This window comes from Halichoerus grypus, chromosome 13, assembly GCF_964656455.1.
Source record: "Halichoerus grypus chromosome 13, mHalGry1.hap1.1, whole genome shotgun sequence".
In the NCBI taxonomy this organism is placed as follows: domain Eukaryota; kingdom Metazoa; phylum Chordata; class Mammalia; order Carnivora; family Phocidae; genus Halichoerus; species Halichoerus grypus.
In genome coordinates, this window is record NC_135724.1 from 62816173 (window position 1) to 62843616 (window position 27444).

At 45.8% G+C, this 27444-nt stretch overlaps 1 protein-coding gene across 6 annotated transcripts in view; it reads left to right on the forward strand.

The window, feature by feature from the left end:
* Positions 1 to 86: 86 nt before the first annotated feature.
* HIRA (histone cell cycle regulator) overlaps positions 87 to 27444 on the forward strand; it is an 88746-nt gene continuing 61388 nt past the window's right edge. For 2 of the 6 annotated variants that reach the window (XM_036104250.2, XM_078060629.1), the window contains exons 1-5: positions 89 to 292; positions 18741 to 18803; positions 20665 to 20775; positions 22020 to 22110; positions 23473 to 23567. In XM_036104250.2, coding sequence (XP_035960143.2) covers positions 256 to 292; positions 18741 to 18803; positions 20665 to 20775; positions 22020 to 22110; positions 23473 to 23567 — 397 coding nt within the window. In that variant the 5' untranslated portion in view covers positions 89 to 255. The other 4 variants (XM_036104251.2, XM_036104253.2, XM_078060628.1 and 1 more) reach the window with 4 other exon arrangements.

Consider the following 27444-nt stretch of genomic DNA (forward strand, 5'->3'; position numbering starts at 1 on the left):
TTGCCCGGGAGCCGCCGGAGGAGGAGCGGCGCAGGGGATGCGGCTGTGGCGGCGGCGGCGGCGGCCGAGCGCGGGGGGCGGCTGTGGCGGCGGAGGGGGGCGCGGGCCGGCAATGGCGCGGCGGCGCTGAGGGCGCGGGGCGGGAGGCGGCCGGAGGGCGGCGCGGGAGAAAGCAGCGGCGGTGGCTCCATGGCCCGGGCGCGCTGAGGGACGCGGCTCTCGCCTCAGCCCGGCGGCGGCGGCGGCGGCCGAACAATGAAGCTCCTGAAACCGACCTGGGTCAACCACAATGGTGAGTGCGCGCAGGGGTCGCGGAAGGCCGAGCCCGGAGTCGAGTCGGGGTCTGGAGTGGGGTTGGAGACGCGCGCAGGCCCTGCCCGCCTCGCCCCCGACGCACCCGGTGCCGGGTGCCCAAACTGCGGGGTCGGCGGGAGCGGACTTTGTCCTCCGCCCGGGGAAGCCGGCGAGCACGGGCACGTGCTCCGCCTGTCCTCAGCGAATCCGCCCTCACTCCTGGCACTTGCACTGAGCCCTCGGTCGCCCACCCGTGGTCCGTGGAGGAGCCGCGGCCTGCCTCCGGGGAGCGGCCCTGGGCGCCAGCCAGCTCCTGCCACTCGTCTGCATCAGCCAGGATGTGCTCAGATGGTCCAGTGTGTGAAACTGGGGCCCAGTCCCCTCTGTGGCTTTTCAGTGGCGGGGTGAACACCTGAAATCTGCCTGTCTCTGCCCCGCTGGAGGGGCTGTTACTGTTCCTGCCAGAGGCCTGAATCTGGTGACAGTGCCCTCATTTGGGGGACTATGGCTCGGTCCCCAAGGTCCCCCAGCTGAATGAACCACGTTTATGCTGAGCTGACACATCAGGGTGGCTTGGGTTGGAGCCCATAGGGCCAGGGGTGATCTAGGAGAGGGCTTTCCTTAGCCCTGTGGCAGTGGTCCCAAAGCACACCCTGGGGGAGCAGACTCTTCCACTCCTCTGGTTGAGTACAGATAAGCCCACAAAACTGGTAGAGCGGTTTGTCATAGTTGTACTTTGTTGGCACAAGTGCTGCAGGAGTTGGTCTTCGCTCCCTGGAGAGGTGAGGGGAGAGAGACCCCCATCCTCTTGCTGACAGCACTGAAGCCCGGGGAGCGCCCCTCCAGCCTTGGGCCTGTAGCCCTGATTCCAGCCTGTCTCTGCTGACAGGAAAAGGGTCACCCTGATTCTGTCTTGTTCCTCATTTCTACTTTGCAATGCGACTAGAGGGAGCTAGTGGTTTTTTTTGAGAGCAAGTAGAGGCCCCTTTTTTATACATGTGGAGCTTTTTAGTTTTGAACTTAATCCCGGGACGCTTTCTACTACCGCAACTGACCTGAACATCTGTGTTCTTTCAGTCAGAAGTGTTCTTTCCTTCTGTCTTCTTATGTGACATCTCTCTCATTTTTCAGGGTCCAGATGAGGTCACCTTTTTTGTTGTCGTTGACATTCCTCTTTATTTTTTTTTTTTTAAAGAAAAATATTTTACTTATTTATTTGACAGAGAGAGAGCACAAGTAGGGGGATCAGCAGGTAGAGGGAGAGGGAGAAGCAGGCTTCTCGCTGAGCAGGGAGCCCGATGCAGGGCTTGATCCCAGGACACTGGGATCATGACCTGAGCTAAAGGCAGACACTTACCCTCCTGACCCACCCATGTGCCTCTACATTCCTCCTGTTTTATTCCACTAGATGTGCCCTGTCCCTGTGCATGTACTTTCCATATGCTCTCCCAGGGCAGGGGACTGCCCCATTCCCCTCTGTATTCCCTGCTACATTCAGCAGTACCTTCACACAAAGGTATATGGTAAATATTGGTTGCAACAGGTAAGCTGAGGTTTCCATAATTTACAAAGATACAGCTAGGCTTACTGTGCATGAAAGCAAAAGTGGTGAACTTTAGTTGCATTTCTCCAAGTGCTGATCTCCAAGAGCATTTCCTGATGTGTAGTGTGTAGATCTTTCCCTGGAGAATTGGGCAAATGTTCAGTGATTATATATTATGGTGCTTGTGAGTCAGGAAAGGAAAAATTTTGCTGTGTAAGTGAAGATCTGAAGGAATTTTTATTTTATTTATTTTATTTTATTTTAAAGATTTTATTTATTTGACAGAGAGACACAGCGAGAGAGGGAACACAGGCAGGAGGAGTGGGAGAGGAAGAAGCAGGTTTCCCGCTGAGCAGGGAGCCCAATGCGGGGCTTGATCCCAGGACCTTGGGATCATGACCTGAGTCGAAGGCAGACACTTAACGACTGAGCCACCCAGGCGCCCCGGAATTTTTATTTTAAAATGCTTTGTCTAGATCATTTTTTAAAGATTTACTTATTTTAGAGTGAGAGAGGGCAAGGGAGGGTAGGAGGGTGGGCAGAGGGAGAAAGAATTCTCAAGCAGACTCCCTGCTGAGTGCAGAGCCCAACAAGGGGCTCAATCCCAGGACCCAGAGATCATGACCTGAGCTGAAATCAAGAGACAGCCGCTCAACTGACTGAGCTGCCTAGGCACCCCACAGATCAATTTTTGTGTATAATCTACTCTTCTTCAGTCTTTCTTCTATTTCTTGCCATATAATTTCTAACTTTGTGATAAGCTCCTTAGTAGGACCCAAGTTTTATGCTATGTAAGCATAAGTATGTCAAGATGCTTAAGCGATTATCTAGGTACAAATGAGTGAGAGTCTGCAACCAGGCCAGCAGCCAAACATCCCAGCCTGGCAGAGTGGGCAGAGCAGTGGGCCCTGGCCTCTTGTTGCTGCAGTCTCTCTCTCTCCATGGTCCTAGAATGGAACAGGATGATATTTGCTCTGCTTTCTTCACAGTACAATTGTGATCTTTGGTTGCAAAGGTAAACACAGAAGTGCTCCCCAGACTATAAAGAGCTTTAGAAATCTAAGAGATAATAATAAAAGAAATTGAGACTCTGACAGGATAGGATTTAACTTTCCTTTCTTTAAAAATCTCCTGAAATCAGCCTCTGTTTCTTCAAGTGTTTAAAAGGACTGTCAGGGTAAATTACCACTGTCCAGAAGGACATGATAATAATCTGGATCACTACTGAGTGGTCTTTTAAAGACTGGTAAATAGTGGGAGCTGCTGGGAGCAGGGGCTGCTTAGCCAGAAATCAGAGTTGTGGGCAGTGGCCAGTAAAATCACGCTTACTTTGGATTAACAAACCCAAAGACGCATGGTGCTGTGGAGAGTGCATCATTGCACTTTCAGGCTTCCTGAGTCTGCATTCATACTCCTGACTCGTTAATGTGGCTTGAACATACTTTTTCTGGTGTCTGGGAGTCCAAAGAGGGAAGGAACAGAGAGCCCAGCATTTTCCCTGTGGTGGCAGGGTCCATTTAGCCATGGTGGAGAGGACAGCTAGAATAAAGCAGGTTAAAGGCAAAGGAAGAAATATCTGTTGGGATGTAAGCATACTTTCGGTCTCCATTTTCCTGGCTGATAATAGTGGTAAGACCTTTCCTCTAAGGTAGGGTTTCTCAGCCTCAGCACTATTGACATTTTGGACCACATAATTGTTGTGGGGACCATACTGTGTGTTGTAGGATGTTAGCATCCCTCGCCTCAACTCATCAGGATACCAGTACCACCACCCCCACGCACACCCAATTGTGACAACCAAAAATGTCTCCAGACATTGCCAGTATCCCCTGGTGGCCAGAATCAGCCCCAGTTGAGAATCACTGCTCTAAGGTGATCAGTAAGTTAATAAATTTTGAAGTTGTTATATTCACAGTGAAATGAGCCTTGAACATGGAATCAGACTGGATTCGAGATGCAATCATTTATTAGCTGTAAATTCTTAGGCTTGTGACTCCACTTCTAGGCCTTGTTAAAGTTGAGGAAATAAAAAGATTCATTCCTGTCTTTCCACCCTGTACCCAAATATAAAAAGACTGTCCTATGATACACAATAAGAGCTAATAATATTTATCACATATATGGAAGTATGTGTCAGCCACTGTTAACACATACACCTGTTTTACTCTGTGTTCTTGGATATAGTATTCCTTATATATTTTATTTTATTTTTGAAGGTTCATTTCTAAATTAGGTTATAACCATATATTGGTCACAAAGTGAATGATTGGGTTTTTGGTTGTAGAAAAATGTAATTTATGTGTTTAGAAAATTTCATTGAGACTCATGGTTTTTCCCATCCCTGGGCCTTTGCTTCTGAGAGTTTCTGGAAGTCTTCACTCCTCGGCAGACGATGTTCATGCTCAGCTCTTCAGGGAAGCCCATTCTAACCAGAAGGGCCAGAACTGAAAGAACTCTTGTCCTCCCTTGGCCTCTGGCTCACACTTTGATGACATTGTTGTAAAAAGGCATTTGGCAAATTTTCAGTACTGGGATAATTTGTCAGTTAATCACATTTGCTTTATGGTGTGTGTTTTTCCTCCTGCCCTGTAATTGGATTATTTTTCCCCCTACCCTGTGTCCTTCCAGAAAGGATTTCAAGACATCTTTCGGGGCGCCTGGGTGGCTCAGTCGTTAAGTGTCTGCCTTCAGCTCAGGTCATGATCCCAGGGTCCTGGGATCGAGCCCCACATCGGGCTCCCTGCTCCGCGGACAGCCCACTTCTCCCTCTCCCACTCCCCCTGCTTGTGTTCCCTCTCTCGCTGTCTCTCTCTCTGTCAAATAAATAAATAAAATCTTTAAAAAAAAAAAAAAAGACATCTTTCTGAGACATATACTGGTGAAAATAAATAAATAAGCTTGAAGGGGAAATGCAGGCTGGGTGGTACAATAATGAAGTCAGCAGTGGGTGTGGAAAGGCCCTGCGCAGCTGCTAGAGGGGCACTGCAGACCTATCTCTGAGAACAGTCTGGGAGGGATCCTAATAGTGATATTTTATGATTGCAGTGGTCATTAAGATAAGCTTTGTAGTTTGTCTACATCAGGGGTTCTCAAAGAGACCAATGTCTGGAAACATATTTTGTTTTCACTACTGAAGGGGGGCACTACTGGCATCTAGTAGGTAGAGGGCAGGACTACTGCTGAACACTCTGCAGCATATAGGACATTTCCCCACAATAAAGAATCATCTGGCCCAAGATGTCAGTGGTGCTGAGGTTGAAAAACCCTGCTCTATATAAGAACATTTTTATTGTTATTTGCCTTTTCATGTATTTGTCTCATGGTTCCAACTAGATTGTAAACTTCTTGAGGACAAGAATTTTGCTTTTTATTTCAGAGTCAGATAGTCTTGTTCTTGAATCTCCGTGCTCTGCTGCTCACCAAATATGTGTTACAGAAGGTTCTTTTTATATCATCTCCTGATTTGTTAAATGAAGCCAATAATACCTGCCTCATCTGCTCCCTGTGAAGGCTCAGGAAATCTGAGCTCTCTCCACTCTGTCTCTCATTGAGTTATACCTGAAGACAGTAGGTTGATTTAAAAAAAAATAACCAGAAGGCATCGGAAGATTCAGAAGAAAATGGGTGGGATTTTGCCTTAGATAATACACATGCGGATCTTTCACTTATTTATGGACGAAACTTTGAACCCTTCTGGAGAGAGGGTCTATGGTGATCAGAGGTAAATAAGACTACCCCTTTGTATGTAGGTGGGAGAGGACATATAGACCACAATCTAGAATACAGGGCAGGTGGAAACCCGAGCTACACAGTGAGCCATGCTAGCCCTAGGGACAGGAGCCTGGTTTGTGGGTGTACCCTGGGGCTGAGCCTTGATGGGATGTGGAGTGTGGTGGTAGAGAAGGTACTGCCACTGTGGAAGTGTCAGAAGCAATAGGCCCGGGGAGGGTTGAGAGCATTTTAGGAAAGGGAGTAGATGAAACAAACAGCAAGTGTTTTAGAACACCTCTGGCAAAAAGAAAACCTTTTTGACCATTTAGGTCAAAACTTGTTGCTTTTGAAAGCATTACCTGCTTTGATGCATTAACCAACCTAGGACAGACCAAGTCACAGGGAAGTTGCCCTGGTCAGAGCCACTGTATGAGGGACAGACAGAAGAGGCAGTGAGCTTCATTTGAGGGCCAGGAATAGACCTTCATAGGAACGGACTCCAGGTCTGCTACATCGTCCATCAGAAGGTCCTGTACAGAGAGGCACTCAGTGAATTCATCCATTCAACAAATAATGAGTACAGATTGCGTGCCAGGGGCTAAGTGCTGGAAATATAGCAGTGAACCAAGCAGCAGAGCAGGATCTTTTGAGGAGCAGCATGTGATGCATTCTAGCCAGTGAGACTAGGAGGGCTGTCTGCTGGGGGCATCCTGTCTAAGCGGACAGGGAGATGGAGGAGGGGAGAATTATTGGGGAGTGCTAGACGCAGGACTGGACAGAAAGAAGTTGAGCTGTAGTGCAAGTGCAACAAAAGCTGCAGCTGACCCTGTCAGGGGCTCTGCAGCTAGTCCTTATGAGTTGTCCTGAATTGGGGTGAAGGGCCAGGGCTTTCTAATGCCACATCCACAATCATTGGGCGCAGGCTGTCCTGGGGAGGGGACCTGACCTTGATCAAAGCAGTTCTTCCACTGAGGGCAGGTCCCCTATGGAGAAGACCTCAGCTGGGAGTTTTCACAGGCTGCCAGCACTCCCACAGCTGGGGGCAGGTGCTTCAGTTCCTGGAGGGAGGGGGCCTGGCCTGGTACCACAGCATCCATGACAGGCCTGATGGAGGTGAGAGGAAGGCAGCTATCTGAGGGAGGAGCATTCCAGGCAGAGAGAAGAGCCAGAGCTTGCCTGGCAGGTTTGAGGAGTAGCATGGATGTCTTACGATTGGAGTGAGGCTGGAGGAGCAAATGGGCAAGAGCATTAAGAGATGAGGCTGGAGAGAGCTGTGTACTGACTGGGAGGACCTGGTGGCTGCTAGACTTCAGTTCCCAGTGCCATGTGAACAGAGGAGTAACGGTGGTCTGACTTGACTGTTAAAGATCCTCCTGATTTCTTCACTGGAACTAGAATGAGTGTGGGGGCAATGGAGAGAGCTGGGAGACCCATTAAAAGGCAGTCGCAGTGATCCAGGCAAGAGATGACTGTGGTTTGGACCAGGGAAGTGATGGAGGTGATAGTGCTGATGAGAAATGGCTGGACTTTATGTGAGTATACGTATATTATTTTTTTAGATATAGTTTACATGTTATTTCATGTAATAATTATATATTGTAATTATATAAAATATGTAAATTATATATATTTAAGTATATTTTACATAGGGAAATGCACAGTTTGTATACAATTTGATGAATTTTGGCAAACAAATACACTCTCTAACTCATTCCCAACCCAAGATACGAACGTTTGCACCTCTCTAGAAAGTTTGAGTTACAGACATATTGTGAAGGTAGAGTCACCAGGGTAGAATGTGGGATGTGAGATGGGCTGGCTCCCAGGTGAAGAGCAGAGTTGTCATCCACTGAGATCAGTAAGAGAATAGAGCAGAGAGGAAGAGCAAGGATTCAGTTAGAGGGGGTGGGCCAAATGAGGCCATCACACAGGGCTTCCCCTCAGGATCCCCTTTGATAAATGGCTTCTTCACCTTCTCCCTTTTGAAAACACTAGAGCTCCATTCTAGAGCTATTGTTTTTGTTCTTGTTTTTGTTTTTTTTAAGATTTTATTTATTTATTCATAAGAGAGAGAGAGAGAGGCAGAGGGAGAAGCAGGCTCCCCGCTGAGCAGGGAGCCCGATGCGGGACTCGATCCCAGGACCCTGGGATCATGACCTGAGCCGAAGGCAGATGCAACCAACTGAGCCACCCAGGTGCCCTAGAGCTATTGTTAAGGAATAGTACAAACACCTACATTTTTGGCTAGAGACAATCGCCATGTATAATTATACTAGGATACATCTTATAGTGTATGAGTGATCTGGATAATGAAGCATTTTGAACATAAAATTATTTTTCTTATTATCACAGTAATACCTGTTCAATTTAGGAGAAGTTAGAAAATGCTAAAACTTTATATGGTCTTTGAGACCATTTGGGAAAAAAATAAATGGATAACTTGGTGCTTTTAAAAAAACCCACACACATTTTATTTAGTGTACATATCACAATGTAAAAGTATCTGCATTCTTTAAGACCTTAGCCAAATCCCTGATACCGTAGCAAATTCAGTGTTTTTATTGTATAGCCTCCCTTCGGACCTTGGATTACACATATAACTGGAATAGCTAAAATGTTGCTTTGCATTTTCTACTTAAATAATACTGTAGGTTTGTTATTTTCTCTTTTTTTTTTAAGATTTTATTTATTTATTTGATAGAGACACAGCGAGAGAGGGAACACAAGCAGGGGGAGTGGGAGAGGGAGAAGCAGGCTTCCCACTGAGCAGGGAGCCCAACGCGGGGCTGGAGCCCAACGCGGGGCTCAATCCCAGGACCCTGGGATCATGACCTGAGCCGAAGGCAGACACTTAACGACTGAGCCACCCAGGCACCCCTCCCTTTCTTTAAATTGAAGTATTGTATATAGCATTAATGTTTCAGGTGTACAACATCATGATTCCATATTTGTATATATCACAAAATAATCACCACAGTAAGTCTAGTTAACATCCATCACTGTACATAGTTACAGAATTTTTTTTCTTGAGATGAAAGCTTTTAAAATTTACTCTCTTAGCAACTTTCAAGTATGGGATACAGTATTATTAACTGTAGTGTTATTTTCTTAATTGTTAAACAGCTAACAGATTCCCCACCCCCATAGAAGTGTTGTTTTTAATTGCTCTTAATTTTTGAATGAAACTGTATAGAAGAGATGATTATGTTTAGAGAAATCCATTTTGTGGATAACTTTTTTTTTTTTAATTTTTTTATTGTTATGTTAATCCCCATACATTACATCATTAGTTTTAGATATAGTGTTCCATGATTCATTGTTTGTGCATAACACCCAGTGCTCCATGCAGAACGTGCCCTCCTCAATACCCATCACCAGGCTAACCCATCCCCCCACCCTTTTTGTGGATAACTTTTAAGGAATATCTCTGTTCTGCAAAAGTAAAGGAGAAAAAAGTATGAAGAAATAGTCGCTGTTACCAAAACTTCCTAGATTATGCATTGGCAAATGCTGCAGAAGTGATTAAGATTCATAACTGATATACCTGTAACTTTCTTTTTACTTTAGTTTGTGGCAACACACACACACACACACCCAAAACGGTTGCATGATTGCTACAGCTTCCTTCCTGTGCTGTGTTTTGAATCTCTCAGCCACCTGATACCTATGAGATGTCATCGTGGTAGCGCTTACCTAAGGAGACCCGAGAAGTTTTTGTGGTTGAAAGTGGTAGACATAACAGCAGCAGATGGCTTTGTGAGCCAGCCAAGGCCATGCTTCCAACTTGCAGGTGCTTGGTGACATCTGAGTCCTCACTTGAGGAGATGAGGAGCCTGCCTTTCAAAGATTGGGATGCTAATGACACTGAAGGTGTTTTTGAATTTTGGGCCTCTGCTGCAGTCTTTCTCCAGCCATTAACAATAAGTACTTATTGAGTGCCTACTGGTACTCTTGAGTCACCCTGGTACCTAGAGCTGTGGCTTGACTCTAGGTACCACAGTGACTCTGTGACTAAAACAGACAAAAATTGCTGAGCTCCTGGAATTTACATTCTGGTGGTTGGGGTGGACAGACATGCAATAAAGGAAATTATACAGTATGTAAGAAATTGCTAAGAAAAAAGTAGATGAGAATTGGGATTGGTTGTGCCAAGTTGAGGAAGTAGTACTTTCAGGTAGGGTGGTAAGGGCAGGCCTCAATGAGAGGGCGTCATTTGAGCAAAGACTAAAAGGAGATGAGAGAGGTATGTGTGTGTCTGGGAAGAAACCAGTTCAGGGCACTGGATGGAAACACTCCTGTGCAGTCTAGGAACAAAGGGAAGGCCAGGGCATGGGGCCAGTGATTGGCGGAGGAGGCAGAAGATGGAGGCCAGAAAAGTCATGGGTGGGACCGTTGTGCTGCGCCTCTTGGCTTCCCCTGTCCCAGGCATGATCTTTGCTGATGGGGAGCAGGTTTGGGCCGGAAGATCCGGAGTTCCGTTGTGGAGAAGTTGAAGATGAAATGTCTGTAGATAGCTGGATAGAGGAGCAAGCTGCACATTAGAGTGCTTAGGTGCAAGTCTCTCCAGAGAGATGACTGGTTGTAGATTTGCATGTTATCACCTGCATAAGGAGTCAGTTTTATTGACAGCCACGGATGTTTTGGTATTTGCCTTTATTTTATATTACTACACACAGACATATTTAAAAACATCATATATGTGTGTGTATTTATTTTTTTATTATTGAGAAAGTTGTAGATTACCACACAGGCTAATGAAACAATACTAAGAGATTCTTTGTACTCTTTTCCCAGTTTCTCCCACTGGTAACATTTTATAAAACAGCAATATAATATCACATTGACATTGATATTGACACAATCCAACTGTCTTATTCAGACTTCTCCACTTGTATTTGTACTCACTTGTGTTTGGATAGGTGTTTAGGGTTTTGTTTGGTTGTTGTTGTGTTTTTTGTGTTTTTTTTTTTTAAGATTTTATTTGTTTGAGAAAGAGAGCAGGAGGAGGAGCAGAGGAAGAGGGACAAGCAGACTTCGTGCTTAGCACAGAGCCCGAAGCAGGGCTTGATCCGAGGACCCTGAGATCAGGACCTAAGCCAAAATCAAGAGTCAGTGGCTTAACTGACAGCCACGCAGGCGCCCCCGGGTGTTTAGTTCTATACAGTTTTTCACCTGTGTAGGTTCATGTATCCACCACCACAGTCAAGACACTGAGCAGTTATAATTAATACCTTTTATAGCCCTTCCACACCCCTGTACCTTATAGATAGGTAGGTAGGTAGGTGGGTAGAGTTATAGAGATATATATAGATAGATTGGTTTGGTTTTCGTTAGCATTTTTTTAAGTTGTGGTAAAATACACTTAACAAAATTTACCATCTTAACCATCTTTAAAGTGTATAATTCAGTAGTGTTATGTATGTTCACACTGTTGTGGAACCAATCTCCATAACTTAGTCATTTTGTAAAACTAAGACTATATACACATTAAGCGACAAGTCCCCATTCTCCCTACCTCCAGCCCCTGGCAGCCACCACTCTACTTTCTGTCTTTATAAATTTGACTGCTCTACAGACCTCATATAAGTGGCATCATATATCATTTGTGAATAGCTTATGTTAATTATAACATTTTCAGGGTTCATCCATGTTGTAGAGTGCATCAGAATCTCCTTCCTTTTTAAGGCTGAATGATATTCTGTTGTATGTATATACCACAGTTTGCTTATCCATGCATCTGTCAATGGACACTTACATTGCTTCTATCTCTTGGCTGTTCTGACTAATGCTGCTATGAACACGGGTGTACAATATCTCTTCAAAACCTTGCTTTCAATTCTTTTGGATATATACCCAGAAGTGGAATTGCTGGATTACGGGTAATTCTATTTTTAATTTTTTAAGGAATGCCCATACTATTTTGATAGTGGCTGTACCATTTTACATTCCTACCAGCAATGCACAGAATTCCATTTTCTCCACATCCTTACCAGCACTTGTTATTCTCTCTCTCTCTTTTTTCTAATAGTAGCCAACCTAATAGATGTAAGGTGATAATCTCATTCTGATTTGCATTTTTGTGGTAGCTAATGATGTTGAGCATCTTTTTATATGCTTGTTGGCTCTTTGTATATCTTCTCTGGAGAAATGTCTGTTCAAGTCCTTTGCCTGTTTTTGAATGGGTTTTTCTGTTTTCTCTCATTGAGTTTTAGGAGTTCTCTGTATTTCAGGATATTAATCTTTCATCATATATGTGGTTTACAATATTTTCTCCTGTTTTGTGGGTTGCCTTTTTATTCTGTTGATAGTGCCCTTTGGTGGGCAAAAGTTTTTAATTTCCAAGAAGCCCAATTTGTCTATTTTTTCCTCTTAATGCCTGTGTCTTTGGTATCATATCTAAGAAATCATTGCCAAATCCAGTGTCGTTAAACTTTCCCCCATGTTCTCTTGAGTTTTATAATGTTAGGTTTCACATTTGGATCCTTGATCCATTTTGAGTTAAATCCTTATATGGTGTAAGGATCTAGCTTCATTCTTTTGCATGCAGATGTTCATTTTTTCCAGCACCATTTGTTGACGAAACTGTCCTTTTCCCATGGACTGGTCTTGGTGCCCTTGTCAAAAATCACTTGACCACATATGCAAGGGTTTATTTCTGTGCTCTCTATTCTGCTATGCTGGTCTCTGTGTCTGTCTTCATGCCAGTAACACTGTTTTGATTACTGTAGCTTCGTAGTCAGTTTTGAGATCAGGAAGTGTAAGACTCCAACTTTGTTCTTTTTTTTTTTTTTTTTAAGATTTTTATTTATTTGACAGAGACACAGCGAGAGAGGGAACACAAGCAGGGGGAGTGGGAGAGGGAGAAGCAGGCTTCCCGCTGAGCAGGGACCCCGATGTGGGGCTCCATCCCAGGACTCTGGGATCATGACCCGAGCTGAAGGCAGACGCCCAATTACTGAGCCACCCAGGTGCCCCTCCAACTTTGTTCTTTTCCAAGATTCTTTTAGCTATTCGGGGTCCTGTGAGATTCCATAAGAATTTATAGGATGGGTTTTTCTATTTCTGCAAAAAATGTCATTGCCAGTTTTTGTTTTGTTTTGTTTTGTTTTTTTCAAGTGAACACAGGGCTGGAACTCACAATCCTGAGATAAAGATTCACACACTCCGTACTGATTGAGCCAGCCAAGCTCCCCTATCATTGCAGTTTTGATAGGGATTGCATTAAATCTGTAGAGCTTTGGGTATTATTGACATCTTAACAGTATTAAGTCTTCCAGTTCCTGAACACAGGATGTTTTTCCATTTATTTGTGTCTTTAATTTCTTTCAGCGCTGTTTTCTAGTCTTCAGTGTACATTCAAACATTTCCCCGTGTTTCATTTTTAGTTACAGATTTACCAAAATTTGTTAAAACCAGGTATTAATGGGCTGTATAGGAGAAGTGTTTCCAGGAGCAATGTGCAGTGGGCAAAGGCCTCAACTTCCCCTAAGCTTCCATTCCAGCAGTACGTGCTCACAGATGTTCCAGTTGGATCTGCCCAGTGAGCTGTCAGAGCATAAATGCCCAAAGACAGGAGCCCAAACCAAAGATCTGAAGGCCACCGAGAGGGCCAGCTATTCTCATTTGGGCCCTCCCTGCTTCTCTCTGGCCAGTGCTGTCTGTTCGGACTTTAAGTTCCACATTTGGGCCTCCTCCAGGAGTCTTTTCCCCTGATGCCAAGGAGGAAGATTCTGTCTGACCACGCTCTGTGAAAATCCAGTTTCTGTACCTTACTCTTTATTCCTGCCAGATGGAGAGCATTCATGCTGCAGTTGTCAGATCAGCAACCCCCAGGCAGGGAACAGTGGCCAACTGTTGTAGCTCTGTGGAGAGAGTGACAACAGGGTGCTGTGTGTGGTCTGAGGAGGGGTACAAGACAATGTCCAGGAGGGGTGACCTGGAAGCAGAGCCCCAAGGAGAATGGGCTTTGGTGGGTGTGCAGGGAGAACATGCTGGCCACTGTCATTCAAAGGATGTGAGATTGCCTGGCAGCTCTAGGGCCCCGGGAGGGGATTAATTTCTCTTTTGTCTCTGTTTAAAAAAAAAAAAAATTAAGACTTTATTTATTTAAAAAACAAAAGATTTTATTTATTTATTTATTTATTTGACAGAGAGAGAGCACAAGCAGGGGAAGGGGCAGAGGGAAAGGGAGAAGCAGGCTCCCCACTGAGCAGGAAGCCTGATGCAGGGCTTGATCCCAGGACCCTGAGATCATGACCTGAGCCACCCAGGCACCCCTTGTTTCTGTTTTTGTACAAAGAAAGATGGAATGCAGGAAGCAGTTAGGAATTCATATTTAACATTGTGCCACAGGAAAAGTTCTCTAACTAGTCAGGCCATAGATCCTTTTCCTCAGCTCCACCTCAAAGAGCCCTTTAGAAAAAGGAGGTCTGTTCCTACTGAGGGAATGTGAATCACTGTATTCCTTGGACCACAGAGTCTAGTGCTGGAAGGAGGTAGGGAGCTGATACCATGCTGGTGGCTTTGTGTAGGTACATTACAATATTTCATCGACTCTGTGGCCCATCTCTACAAAAGGAAATATGGTGCCCATTACCCCAGTCACACCTTTCACCAAAGCACATCGTGATCTAGGAAACTTGCACATGTGAAATGTGTGCATCTTTGAAGCAATGTGGCTCAGCATCTTAATCTCTCTCAGAAGGTGCTTGTAAAGGTGACTGTGACTTCCACACCATTCAGATTAGGAAACTGGTGTTTGGAGGCATTCAGTAATTTACTCAAGGCTGCATAGTTGTTAAGCGTCAGGGCTGAGAATTCCACCCACGCTTGTTCATTGTTCAAACCCAGGCCTGTTCCCAGCCCTCGTTTCTGCCTTCCCCTGGAGCCTTGAGGCCCTCTCTGGTCTTAGCAAAAGCCCATGCTCCACACAGCTATGTGGAGCTGAAATGTGAGTCTGACTTTAGCGTTCCCTTGCTTCAGAGGTAGCTGTAGAGGAAGGTCTGCGTTCCTCAGTGGTGTCTTGCTGGGCCCTACCTATCCTCTGAGCCTCCTCTCTCCACACACTCTGCAGCAGCTTGTCAGGATTCTTCTATGCCATGTCCCCTCTGCCTAAAATTCCCTTCCCTACTCTTCTGGCTGATCCTCCTCAGCCTTTGGGACTCACTTCAGTTGTGATTTCTATAGGAAGCCCAGGCTGAGTTAGATAGCTTTCCATTTGTGCAGACACCCATCACTGGGAGCATCCTAAGGGCAGGGCTGAGCCTTTCGTAGCTTTACTTTTCCTCTGCTTAGTCCCATAGCAGGCTCATAGACAACCACCAAGGTGGATGGATGAGAAAACATCTCATTGATGCTGTGAGTGGGTGTGGTGGGGAAGACTTGGGCTGTGATGGGTACCTGTGCAGCAGAGCCCCTCTGCTCACCTACCTAGGCTCAGCTATGTGTGCTCTTGGGGAGTCAGGTTTGTCTTTTATTTGCATGTAAGTCATTTTGATGTGCTTCTTGAGGGGGCATATAATACAATATCTCACAGACTTAAGGAACTGAAAAGCACTCTTATGGCCAGGTGAATGCTCTTCTCTCCCCCCCCCCCCCCCGCCCCCCCATTGGCCTTCTCAAGACTGATGCTGAGTCAGCTAGAACTTTTTTGGTGAAAATGACAGATATGCAACTCCAGTTGCCTTAGGCAGAAAAGTGAATGAATTAGCATAACAAACTACCCCAAAACTTGCTGGTTTAAAACAATAGCTGTTTTATTATTTGTTTGTGATTGTGAAACCTGGCCAGGCTCAGCAGGGACAGCTCATCTTATTTCTGCACTGAATCTGCTGGGATGGCTCGAGCAGTTTGGGGCCAGAACAGTTCACCCTGGGTCCTGTGTCAGGACCCTGATTCTCACTGTTGTCTGGATTCTTTGACCCTTCTTCTGTGGCCAGCTTGGGGGGGGTTGTCTCAGCACAGTGGTCTCAGGGTACTTGGACTTCTTACATGGCAACCACCTGGCCAAAGGAACCAGACAAATGCCACAGGGCTCTGGCTTCCTCCAGAGAGCAAAAGTTGAACTGCGGACCTTCTTTAGGCTTCATCTCAGAACTGGAGCAGCGTTACTTCAGTCACATTCTGTTACTTAAAACAGATCACAGAGCCAACCCAAATTCAAGGAAAGGGACGCACACAAGGGCAGGAGTCCTGAGAGATGGTTCCAGGTAGCAGTCACCCCAGGCCTGTGGGACTGAGGTGTCCAGGGTGATAGATGCTCAGTATAGCAAGTCCAAGGCCAAGTCCAGGTCATTAGGACTAGTTGTGCATGTGTGCATAGCTCTCGCTCTCCCTCTGACTCCCTACTTCACCTTTTACCTGTGGGCTTTGAATTAGTTCCCTCCAGGCAGTATCATCCGAGCCCTCCCAGCCATCTCCAGGCATGTCCCCTCCCAGCTTCACCTGGAGGGGCAGCACATTACATACTTAAAGCTCAGGCTCTGGGGGAGGCAGCTGTGTGGCCTTGGGCAACTTTCCTAACTTGTGTGCCTCAGTTTCCCCCTCTGTCAAATGAGGATGTCAGAACTATCCACTTCACGGGGCAGTGTGAGATTTAGAGAATACCCTGGGCTGTGCTGCCTGCACAGCTTGAGGGGGCACATCAGATGCTCAGTAGAACATGTCATGGGCTGGGAAGAAGAGTTACACAGGGCTTACCCCACTGTGGCTCTGCCTCTCCTGAAAGGAATAGCAGGCTAGCACCTACAAGGACCTCTCGGGAAGGTCCTGAGTGGAGATGGCAGGCACTGATGCGGTTGAGACTCCCTGTCTCTGTCTTTACCATACTTGGAGACGTCTGCTCTTCTGAATCTCACAAGGCTCTTAGTGGTGCTAATTGGTTGCCTTCCTCTGGTGTCTGGCAGGACACTGAACCTCAGTCTCAGCACTAGATGCCATGGTCTGCACAGCTCAAGCCTGGGCCCAGAGCCCTAATTGTCCTTTCTTTTTTCTTGAGGCTTCCCTGTCAGACACTTGTCATGGCCCAGATGGTCAAGAAACCCACCTTCTTGCTACTGCTTCCCTCCCAGGTCCTCAGCCTCTGGGAAAGTATGGCACATTCTCAGCAGCAGCATGTCAGGCTCTCTGGCTTAATACACATGGCAACCACCTGACCTAGGAAGGGCGTGACATGCCGGTGTAGGTCTGAGTGCAGAGGCACAGGAACACCAGTTTGAAAACTTCCAGTCCTTCTTACCCTGTTCTCAGTACCTGCCTTTTACCTACTGTACATAGTTTTCTGGATTCTTCTCTTGAGGATGAAGATGGGGCTAATTAGTGTCTGCCCATCTGGACTATGGAAGAAGAATAGCAATAGCTCTCTCTCCTTGGGTCCTTGTAAGTGCGCTCCACTGCTGGTTCTGGCTCCGGCTCCTTCAAAGCTACATAGAGTGCCAAGCTGTGTTGGGGCTTGTCCTGGGAATCCTTGGAGTGAAAACTCAGAGCAGACCAGGGCTGAATTTCCTGTATGTTTGTGCTCCAGGAAGGCAATCAGTAGCGACTTGGCTGAACTTGACCTGTCACTGTAGAGCTCTGGCTCTTAGATGTGGACCTGGAGGTAACTGAGGGTCTCAAAGACCTGGCTAGAGCTGCCAGCATGACAGGGTCCTGCTGTAGCAGCCTTTGTTGTTTTGGATTTCAGTAAGTAGTAGAGATGAAATAATATGAGATGTGATTTCCAACCTCCCTAGGGTTTCTGCTTGTTCTTTGAGACAAAATTAGGGCCCTTGCATTTGGCACACCTGCTTGCTGGTGGCCTTACATAGCTGTTTCCCCCTACTGTGTAATGACAAGAAGGAGAGCACATTTCCTGTTGTCTTGTGGAAGCTCAGGCTCAGTTTGCCTCTTAGGGGTATGGCTCTGTGGAAGAAGATAAAGTGAGCTGTCTATTCCTTGGGGCCCATGCTGGCCATTGCCTTTTTTGGGTACCAATATTTGATTTTCCATACTTGGACAGTAACCCTGGCAGGACTTTCAGCTGTTAGGCGCCACGGCCTGCCCCTGCCCCACCCCTACCCTGTCTGTACTTGCCATCCTGTGATTCTAGAGCTGGTAACCCTCCTTCTGGTGTCCATGCCAACTCCTCTTGGGTAACGGAGACAGAGCATCCTCAACCAAGAGACTCCTTGGCAACAGTACCTTGTCTGTATTAGCGATTGCTGATGTTCAGTGTATTGTCATGCCTCTAATTTGTCACTGAATAAATGTTACTGAGCCACCACTCAGCAGGCCTGTGCTAGAAGCTGAGGATGTGGTGATAAACTCGACAACAATTGACATGCCACTCTTAGCGTGGAAGCAGACTGGTTAGCCACAGGGCCCAGGGCCCAGGAATACTTCCAGTCTTCTGGGTTTCAATTTGTCATGACTCCTTTGCCAGTCTGGTCCACCAACCTAGCCATATAGCTTCACGGGGTCTTGGTGTGGGTCTGCATCCTGTGGGGACTCCAGGAGCTAGTAGCTACAGTTCTTCCCCCTATAGGGACTGAACATCCAGTTGAAGAGAGCACATCCTGTGGCGGAAGTTCAGCCATATGAAATGCCGAGAAGGCTGACTCTTCACAAACTTTGATGCAGTACAAATACACAGGAGGGCTTTTAGAAACAGAAGCATGAGGGAAGTGATACCTGTGGTCGAAGTCAGCTCCTGGTCCTACCCAGCTGTCAGACAGCAAGGCAGAAAGGCCAGGATGCTTGTGTCCAGGCTGCCAGCCAAGTGCAGGTCCATGGGATGGAGAGGTGGCTGAAGATGTAGCCACTGTGACCTAGAGCTGTTGTTGTTAAAACTCATAACCTTTACAAATGTGTGTCCCCAGAAAGTGGCCAGCTCCTATCCGTTGGACCTCTCTGCAAATGCTCAAGCGACCTATGGACTCAGTTGTGCTAGTGACAGAATGCTTTGTCCTCCTTTGAGACTCAGCTATTTAATGTCACTTGGAGAATCTTTCAGCAGTTTATACTTTAACTAAAACTGTTAGATCATTCCATTCTTAGAAGAGGTAATTTATCAGCAGCCTATTATATTTTCCTAGGAGCAGTGATTAGAGATAGTACTCAATTAATCACTGTTTCAAATTTTTTTACTTTGTTGCTATCCTCCAGTGAATATAAGCCAAGATAGATGTTGTGTGTTTTTTTTTTCCTTTGTTTCCAGGCAAGCCAATTTTTTCAGTTGATATTCACCCTGACGGGACCAAGTTCGCAACTGGAGGACAAGGTATGTTCACAGAGTAACAGAGGGAGCACTCACAGTCCTGACACCTTGCTCTGCTTCTCCTGGTTGCCCACTGAGCTGAAGATAGAATATATTTGTTTTTCAGTATGGATATGACTCCATTTAAAATGTACAGTTATAATCTGTTATCTGAACAGGTTAAATCAAAATCCTTTTTTGGTTCTAGTGTGTTTGCTCCATATAAACATTTTGGTAGTGGGTGTACCTTTCTAATTTCTATTCATTGGGTTAATATTAAAATCAGTTTTCATCTCCAAGTCCCAGCTTATTGAACATGGAGAGTGACAGGTGGTCCTTTGGATAGATCCCCAGCCCCAGAGGTTGAGGTTGGGTCTTCATCTTCGTTCTGGCAGTACTTTCTCATCTGAAAAAGGGGAAGAGGTGGTTAAACTAAACTACGGAGTTAGTTGTATAGTTATTAGGCCCATTTTCTGGGCTCAGAGGAATTCAGCTAAGATAAAGAAGAAGTATGCTGTGGGCAAGTAAAAATGCCCATGCCATTTGAAAATACGGTCCATAGTGTTATTACTGTGCTTCATCCAGTGTTACAGTGTCCCAATAACAGCCCTACTTGGAAAGACAGTCATTTTTCAGACCAGGACACCAAGATGTATATATATGGTGGCACAAGGTAGCATTCCCACAAATCTCAGCCCCCGACAGCTTCACTCTAGAGCAGCGTCTTCCTCTGGCCAAGGCCTCCCTGGACAGCACCTGCAAGTGCCTCTGTGAATTCCAGGACCTCAGGCCAGGTGCTGCAGGGTGGGTTGTCTATGGGCTTCCTGCTGCAGGGGTATGCAGGGAGCCCATGGTCTCCTTCTGGCACATCGTGGACTGCACCCAGAGGTACCCACTGATGTCATCTACGACCACTGGACTAAGCTGGGGGACAGGGTTTTTTCCTCATCCATAAGAAGAGGCATACCTTCCCACCCTTCTCAGTATATAGTAAGGTCAAGAAGAGCTGTTTAGGAAATATCTTTATATACTGGCCAATAGGCAATTTCAGGTATGCCTTATGATAATTCTGACATGTCCATTTGTAGGCATTTATTGGTTTTTGCTCCTCTATAATAGTTAAATGAGGGGCCAGACTTTCATTAGTTATCAGTAAATGGAAAGCTTAGAATGAAAAATCATTGCAAAAAAAAAAAAAAAAAAGAAAAAGAAAAATCATTGCCAAAATGCATAGATAAATTTTTTAGCAGAGTATTACATAACCTTATGACCCCAGGATCCCTAAATGCCCTCTTTTGATTGATCTCCCATCTGTAGGTGATGGCAAAGGGTAGATAAGAAGGGAATGAGCCTTTTTTCCTATCTTTAGTGCACATTTCATTTAGACTTGGGTCTCAAAGCATCCAGTCAGCTCTGGGAGCAACCCTGGACTCTAGGCAGCACCTGGAAAGGGATCAAAGTACTGGTGGGGATGTGCTGTTGCCCTTGGTTGCTAGGGTTCCTGTGCATAAACCTGAAAGGGCCCTGGGACATCAGCTTTTCCAGCTCTTCAACTTACAGATGAGGAGTCTGGGTCCTGGGCAGAGATGAGGACCTTCTAGGGGCTCCTGAGGGATCTGTGTTAGAGGACAGACTAGAGCTCGGTCCAGAGTTCTTTTCAAAGTCAGGTTGGCTTCTCTGTACTCCTAAATCCACATGCTTTTTGATCCCCATCAGCGCTTATCTTTCTTCATTTCTATTCTATAAGTTAAATTAGTAATGCAAATTTAGTCTCCTCCAATCTAGTCCATTATGGTTTATGAAAGCTAAGTGAGGATTATGTCTCAGAGTTAATACCAAATTTCTACTTCTTGCACATTGAATTATTTCTGCTCCTTCATTCCAGGACAGGATTCTGGGAAGGTTGTGATCTGGAATATGTCTCCAGTCCTCCAGGAGGATGACGAGAAGGATGAAAATATTCCCAAGATGCTTTGCCAGATGGACAATCACTTAGGTATTACAGAGTGGCCCTTTGCAGGCTTTGCGTGTTGGCAGAGTGCCCAAGGTTAGCACATGTGTTTGTAATTAGAAAGATAAGGCCCCGTGCGGCGGTAACTCCCCTCGGCCTGCTGTCTGAAGGCACAGATGTTGGCTGCACACCTGGGTGAGTTATTCGGCAGAAGACTCGGCCCGCCCACAGAACCATCTTTGGACAGTCTGCAGGTACCTCTGGTGATTTCCTGCTCATGAGTCGTTACTGCCTGATTCCATGGGGCTTTGGGGCCAGCGACCTGGAAGCAGTAGGGTTCTGGGGAAGGGTGTTTTAAAGACAACTCACCAAAATGTCTCAGAATTGCCACTGTGTCACTCTGAGGCCCTCTGCCAGGATCCTTTTGATGGTCGGACAGTGTTGTGGTTTCCTTTCCTACATTTAGCGCCTTAGTTTCCTGCTTCTGAGCATCAGGGTGACTGTATCTGGCTCTGGTTTCCAACCTAGCTACCTCCCCTGAGATGCTCCATTAACAGCTATGTCCCCTTCCTTAGCTCTGTGTGTTCTTGCTCTCTCCCAGCGTGCCTCATTGCCCTCTGACCTAGAGCACAAGTCACTCACGGGTCATGTGTGGGCTACAGCTTGGACAGTGTCCCTTTTATTGCAGGGTTCCCAAAGGCCAAGCTGTGAGTGCTCCCAGAGGCTCTAACCCATCGGGGGCCTAGGAGGCATTTCTGCTGGTCTTAATTTATAAGTGCAGAACCAGTCAACCTGCAGTGTTGACAAGTTTGGAAAATCTAAATTTAAAAGGGCTACAGATGGGATGAAGTCAGAGTTTTATGCTCTAGCAAGCTGCTCCCCTGAAAGTTTTGGGAAGGGCATTTCAGCCTTTTTAGTACATGCCCTCATTTCAAGAATTCTCCCTGCCCAGAAACACATCTCATTATGAGATAGCCCTTTTGAAATAATGAGATTTAGTTACCAGTTTTCATGGAAATCCACCTCCTGTTGATTGTTTCATCCAGCACTAACACTTCTCAGGTTATGTAGACTTTTCCCTTCCAAACTCTGTCCTGGTCATTTGTTATTACAGCACAAGTAGGATAGTATTTAATCTGGATTTTTCTTCTGGGACTCACCCACAGTGGATGCCTTGAAGAGTTGAGAGAGAATAGGTTTTATGAACCCTTTGCATCTTGCCAGACTCTGCATAAAGCAAATGGGCGTGACTATTGGATTTTCATCACCCTATTTTTTTTTCTTCCCAGCATGTGTGAACTGTGTGCGGTGGTCAAACAGTGGGATGTATTTAGCTTCTGGGGGAGATGACAAACTGATTATGGTGTGGAAGCGGGCTACGTAAGCATCATTTTCCTTTCTTCACATTTTATTTTTAGAAGCTTCTTTGCTGGTCTTAATCACAGTCACCTTTCCCCACTCTGGCACTGAAGTCCCTAGAGCTCCAAACTTCCTGAGTAGCGGGAAGCACACATAGGCCAGGAGCAGCTGGGGCCTGACTAGGGCTTGGGGAGGCGACCCATCTGCCTGGAGACCTGCTCAGTCGCCCCCTCACAGGGCTGCAGGGTTTCTACCGGCAAAGCAGTATTAATCCTTTGCATTGCTGACATTGGTAGCTTTGTTTGTTTTGCTTTTCAAATGAAATTTCCCAACATACAGAATAGGTAAAAGTCAAAGTGCTCTGATGGAATCAGGGGTGGCGGGGGGAGGGGATCTGGATGGAGCCTACCCTCTTTGCCATTCACCTCATTCTCTGTCAGCCAGCCCCACCCTGGGACTCTAAGGAGCCCCCCCTTGAGAGTGCCTGCTCTGTACCCACAATGAACTAACCATCACCTAGAAAACTTTTTCTGTAATTCTAGGCAGAGTCTCTCAGGGTGGGTCCTGGGTCTCTGTTCCATGACCAGCTCCCCAGGTGACTCTGGGGGCTAGTCAGACTAGGGAACCAGACCCTTACCCCACTGCTTAGCCAGAGTGGACCTCCGTGTTCTTGCTTATGGCCATGCGAGCAGAGGCATGCTGTCTCCTTTGGCCCACTCAGTGAGCTCCTCTGTGAGTTTGTAAAGAGTTCTGTGGGAGCAAAGTGTGTTAACAGAGGCTCTGTGCATCAGTGGTGTCAGCGCCACGTCCATGAGGACCTACTCGACTGCTTGCATGGCAGGAGCTAGTAGCCATGCTTTGAGTGCTTTGCAAGAGAGCTTTAAAAAGACTTTTGGCTTTGCTGCTTTAGTCAACATAGGTAACACAGCAGATAATTTGGGAATCTGAAAATATATAAAAATCACCATCCAAAGAAAGCCATGGTTAATATTTTGCTATTTTTCATGTGTGTGTTTCTGATCCATTTTCCATGCATAGATGATACCCATTTACATGTACTTTTTTTCTTTACATAGTGGTGTCTGTCATATTGTATAGGATGTCCTGTGGCCTGCTTCTTTTACTTAATTATATATGGTGAACATTTCCCCATGCAGTGGACTGTCTCTTACCATGAGATTTGTGATGGCTATGTAGTATTTCATTAAGTGCATGGAACATACCTCACCTAATCAGCCCCTGTTGTTCAACAATTTGATGCTTTCCAGCCATTGTCTGGTTTTGCTTTGTTCTGTCTGCCATGATAAGCCATGCTGCAGTGAGCATCTCTGTGCAGTGCCTAGAGCATGCTTGGAGTACCTTTCTGACTCCTCTTTCACACAGGTACATCGGCCCCAGCACCGTGTTTGGCTCCAGTGGTAAGCTTGCCAATGTGGAGCAGTGGCGATGTGTCTCTATCCTCCGGAGTCACTCAGGCGGTGAGTGGGGCTGCCTGTTGGGGTGGGCGGCCCTGGCAGCTGTCTGAGGTCAGCAGCAGCACCTCCATGGCCCCTGTGGACTGTTTTGGTCCTTAAAGCAGCCTTGTGTCTGGGCCGTCCCTCCCCATCACCATCGGTCACACCCTGCCTCTCCCTCAAGGTCTGTGTAGTCACTGTACCCACTGCCTGCCTCCAGCTGCACTCAGTGACCCCACTCCTGCCCTCATTGGGTATATGTTTATATCTTCAATGTAGAACTCCCCATGTTCTGCTGTTTATCCTGGTGAACTGAATCACTACCTTCATCAGTGGATCACTAAGTCCGTAAGCACACTTTATTTATTCCACAGAAACCAGCACACATGAAAAGGGGCCCAATGAAAAGTTTTTTACTTGACCTTGAGTATATTTGAAAAGTGTTTCATAGACTTGGAAAGGGGCACATCTTTACAGATTTGGACTGAAGAGGAGGAAGGTCAGTCAAGAGCAGTCAAAAGCCATGTGCTGTACACTCAGATTCCAGGGATGCTAGAGTGACTATACCGCAGAAAGCCTGTGGTCTAGCCCAAGAATGGCCTGAAGCATTTCCCAGACAGGGGGACAGCAGAAACCAGAAAGGCCTGGTGCACATGGTGGGTCAGCAGCATTTCACCACAGCTGGATCTTTACATACAAGGCAGGGAGCAGTACAGAGTGGAGCTGGCTGAGTGTCAGGGGCCAGGTCATGGAAGGTTTGTGTTCCCTGTTAATGAAGGTGGCCTTTATTGTGAAAGAGACAGGGAGCTTTTAAAAGCTTTGAGGTGTAAGAGGGAGATCATTCAGACAGGTAGAAAAGGAGCTTGTTTCAGTGGTTCAGATGAAAACTGCAAGGGCCTGAACCAGGCCTGGGATGATAATTGGGATGGAGGGGGAGACCGACTTGGGAAATTCTTAGGACAAAGCGGGGAGGGATGAAGGAGATTCCTAGCTGGTGCCTGCATAGCCAATGGTGTCCTCTCTTAGACCATAACGATAGTGGGCTTACAGGATGGACTCCAATTCAATGTGGGATGTGCTGAGTCTGGGAAGTGGGGGCAGGGAAGAATGTCACAAGACTTGGAATTGAGCCTGGAGCTCTGGGAGAAGATGGGGCAAGAGTGAGTGGTTTGGAAGGCATTGGCTGTAATCCGCTGACAGTTTATGCCCTGCAAGTACTCTACAGACACTTCAAAGGTAAACAGACCCACCTCTTGGTGACCATAGATTAAGTCCACATTTTTGAAAGCTGGCAGAGTAGCATTGTATAATTGTTGATAACCATAAAAATGTGTAACTTAACCTCACTTATTCACAGTTGCTCACAGCAGAGTCTAATTGGGCTCCTCCGGAACTTGGAGAGTGTCCATGCAGGTGTTCAAGTGTGTGGTGGGGCCTCAGTGAGGCCTTTGATGGGTTCCCTAACCTGAGACATGGGCTCAGCCATAACCTCAACTTCTTTCCAGGCGCACCATCCCAGTGCTCTCCTTTACTAGGCAAGTAGGGTTGCCCACTTTCAGCAGGGACACCCATTCCTTGTTCAATGGTCCTGATAGCAGTTATGAGCAGAACTCTTTAAGAAGAAAAACCAGTGAAAAAGCAGAAATAAATAAGTAGAAAGCACTGGGTCTTTGAAAGTGAAGTGTGGAAAACATATACTTGGCATATTTAATTGGTGGGGGAGGGGAGGAAGAAAAAAACCTAGATGAAATTAGAAGTAAAGGGTCTAGGAAAACATTTAACCTAGAGGGAAAAAATTATCACAGAGGACAGCATAATGTTTATTAAACTAAAAAATAATAATAATAATGCTAAAAGAAATAAAATTTTCTAGAAAATATAAATTTTCAGAATTGATACCATAAGGTTAGGAAAACTTACAGTAGTAACCAATGAAAAAATTGGAATCATCAGTAATGCTTCCTGATCCTAAGTTATTTTTTGATTTGTTGATGCACTGTTTCAAGCTTTTAAGAAAAATTATTCCAGAATGTAGACCTATTTATTCTTCAAAGGAAGCTGTCACCCTGGGTTTCCAAAACCTAAAAAAATAACAGTAAAACAAAAGCTTAGATGAATATGAAAAAAAGATAGAAAAATCAGAAACATAATGCTTGTGAATTTGGTAACTTTTGAAAACAGTAATTCATTTTGACTAAATATGATTTATAATGGAAGAATTTTCTGTAAAGGGAATCTATTACTATAACAACATACTAGGAGGTTAAATAAGAAAAGACACTCGGGGCGCCTGGTTGGCTCAGTTGGTAGAGCATGTGACTCTTAATCTCAGGGTCGTGAGTTCAAGCCCCAAGATGGGCATGAAGCCTACTTTAAAACAAAACAAAACAACAACAACAATAAAACACAAAAAAACCAGTCATCTTAGGAGGTGTTCTGAAAGGAATATTAGATAATTTAGCCTCAGTTTTTAATAAAAATATTTTTTAAATGGCCGTAGGAAGCTATTTCCTTAACATGAAATGTCTTTTTCAAACCGATGGCAAATATTACAGCACACAGCTATTAGAACTTAAAAAGCATTGAAAAGCACCTAGGGCTAATAATGAGTCATTGAGTTGGTCTCATATAAGAAAATTTTTAATTATTCATCTTTCACTAGTAATAGCCAATTAGAATATCTAATGATACAAAGAGACTCTTACACAGCAGGAAGAAAAACTGTAAATACTCAGGAATACTCTTACCAAGAAATGCATGAGATCTGTAGGACTTAAACCACAAACCTTTTTTGAGAGAGATAAAATGACCACTTCATAAATGGAAAGACCGAATAAAATAGACACTATTTTTTCCCAAATTCATTTAACAAATATTTATTGAGCACCTGGTATATTTTGGGTGCTCTTCTACCCCCAGGGAGTTTACATTCTTATAAGAGAGACAGACAACTAGTCACATCAGAAACTAGAAGATAAGTGCTGAGGAGCAAAATGAGATGGGGTTTTCTAGGAGGCCTCACTGAGAAGGTGACATCCAAGAGGAGACCAGGTGGAGGTTAGGGGACAACTGTGTGCACATCCAAAGAGCTTTCCAGGCTGAAGGAATAGACGGGACAGTAGCTTTGGAGTGTGGATGTGTGCTTGGTGTGTTCACAGAACCACCTGAGACTAGGACATGGCCACTGTGAGGGGCTCTTCTCTGAGTGAGATGGGAAGGCTCAGTAGGATTTTGAGTAGAGGAGTGAGGAGGCCTGTGGCAGCTGCCCAGACTACAGGCAGCACTGGAGAGACCACTGAGGAGGCTGCTGACATAATCTCGGTGAGAGACAGTGGACCTGGGTCATAGCGGTGGAAGTCAGGAGGAGCAGTGGTCAGATGCAGAGTTCTTGGTGGATGGGATGTAGGGTGTGAAATAAGCAAAGGAATCAGGACGGTTTGGACTGTGGTCTGGTGGGTGTCAAGGATGCAGTTGCCATCACCTGATGGCAGGTGTGTAGGTGGGACAGAAATGTTTGCTGAGGGAAATGTTTAGAATTGGCTTTGGGGCATGTTTAGTTTGCATTGCCTAGCAGAGGTGTAAGTGGCCCTGCTGCATAGGCATTTTGATATGTGAGAGTTGAGTACAGGGGAGAAGTACATGGGACTGGAGGCCAAGGGTGGAGGCTGGGTTTCGGAGGGTGATGAGAACCAGTGAAAGAGGCTGAGATGGAGAGGAGGCCAGTTAAGATAGTGGAGAGAGCGTTTGAAGGAGAAGCGATCGAGCAGTGTATCACGTGTTGTCTTGAGGTCAGGTGAGGACTGAGGATATTGACCATTGGACTTGATGACATGGAGGCCTCCCATGGCCTTGGCTGGTGCCCATGGCCTTGGCTGGTGCCCATGGCCTTGGCTAGTGCTGT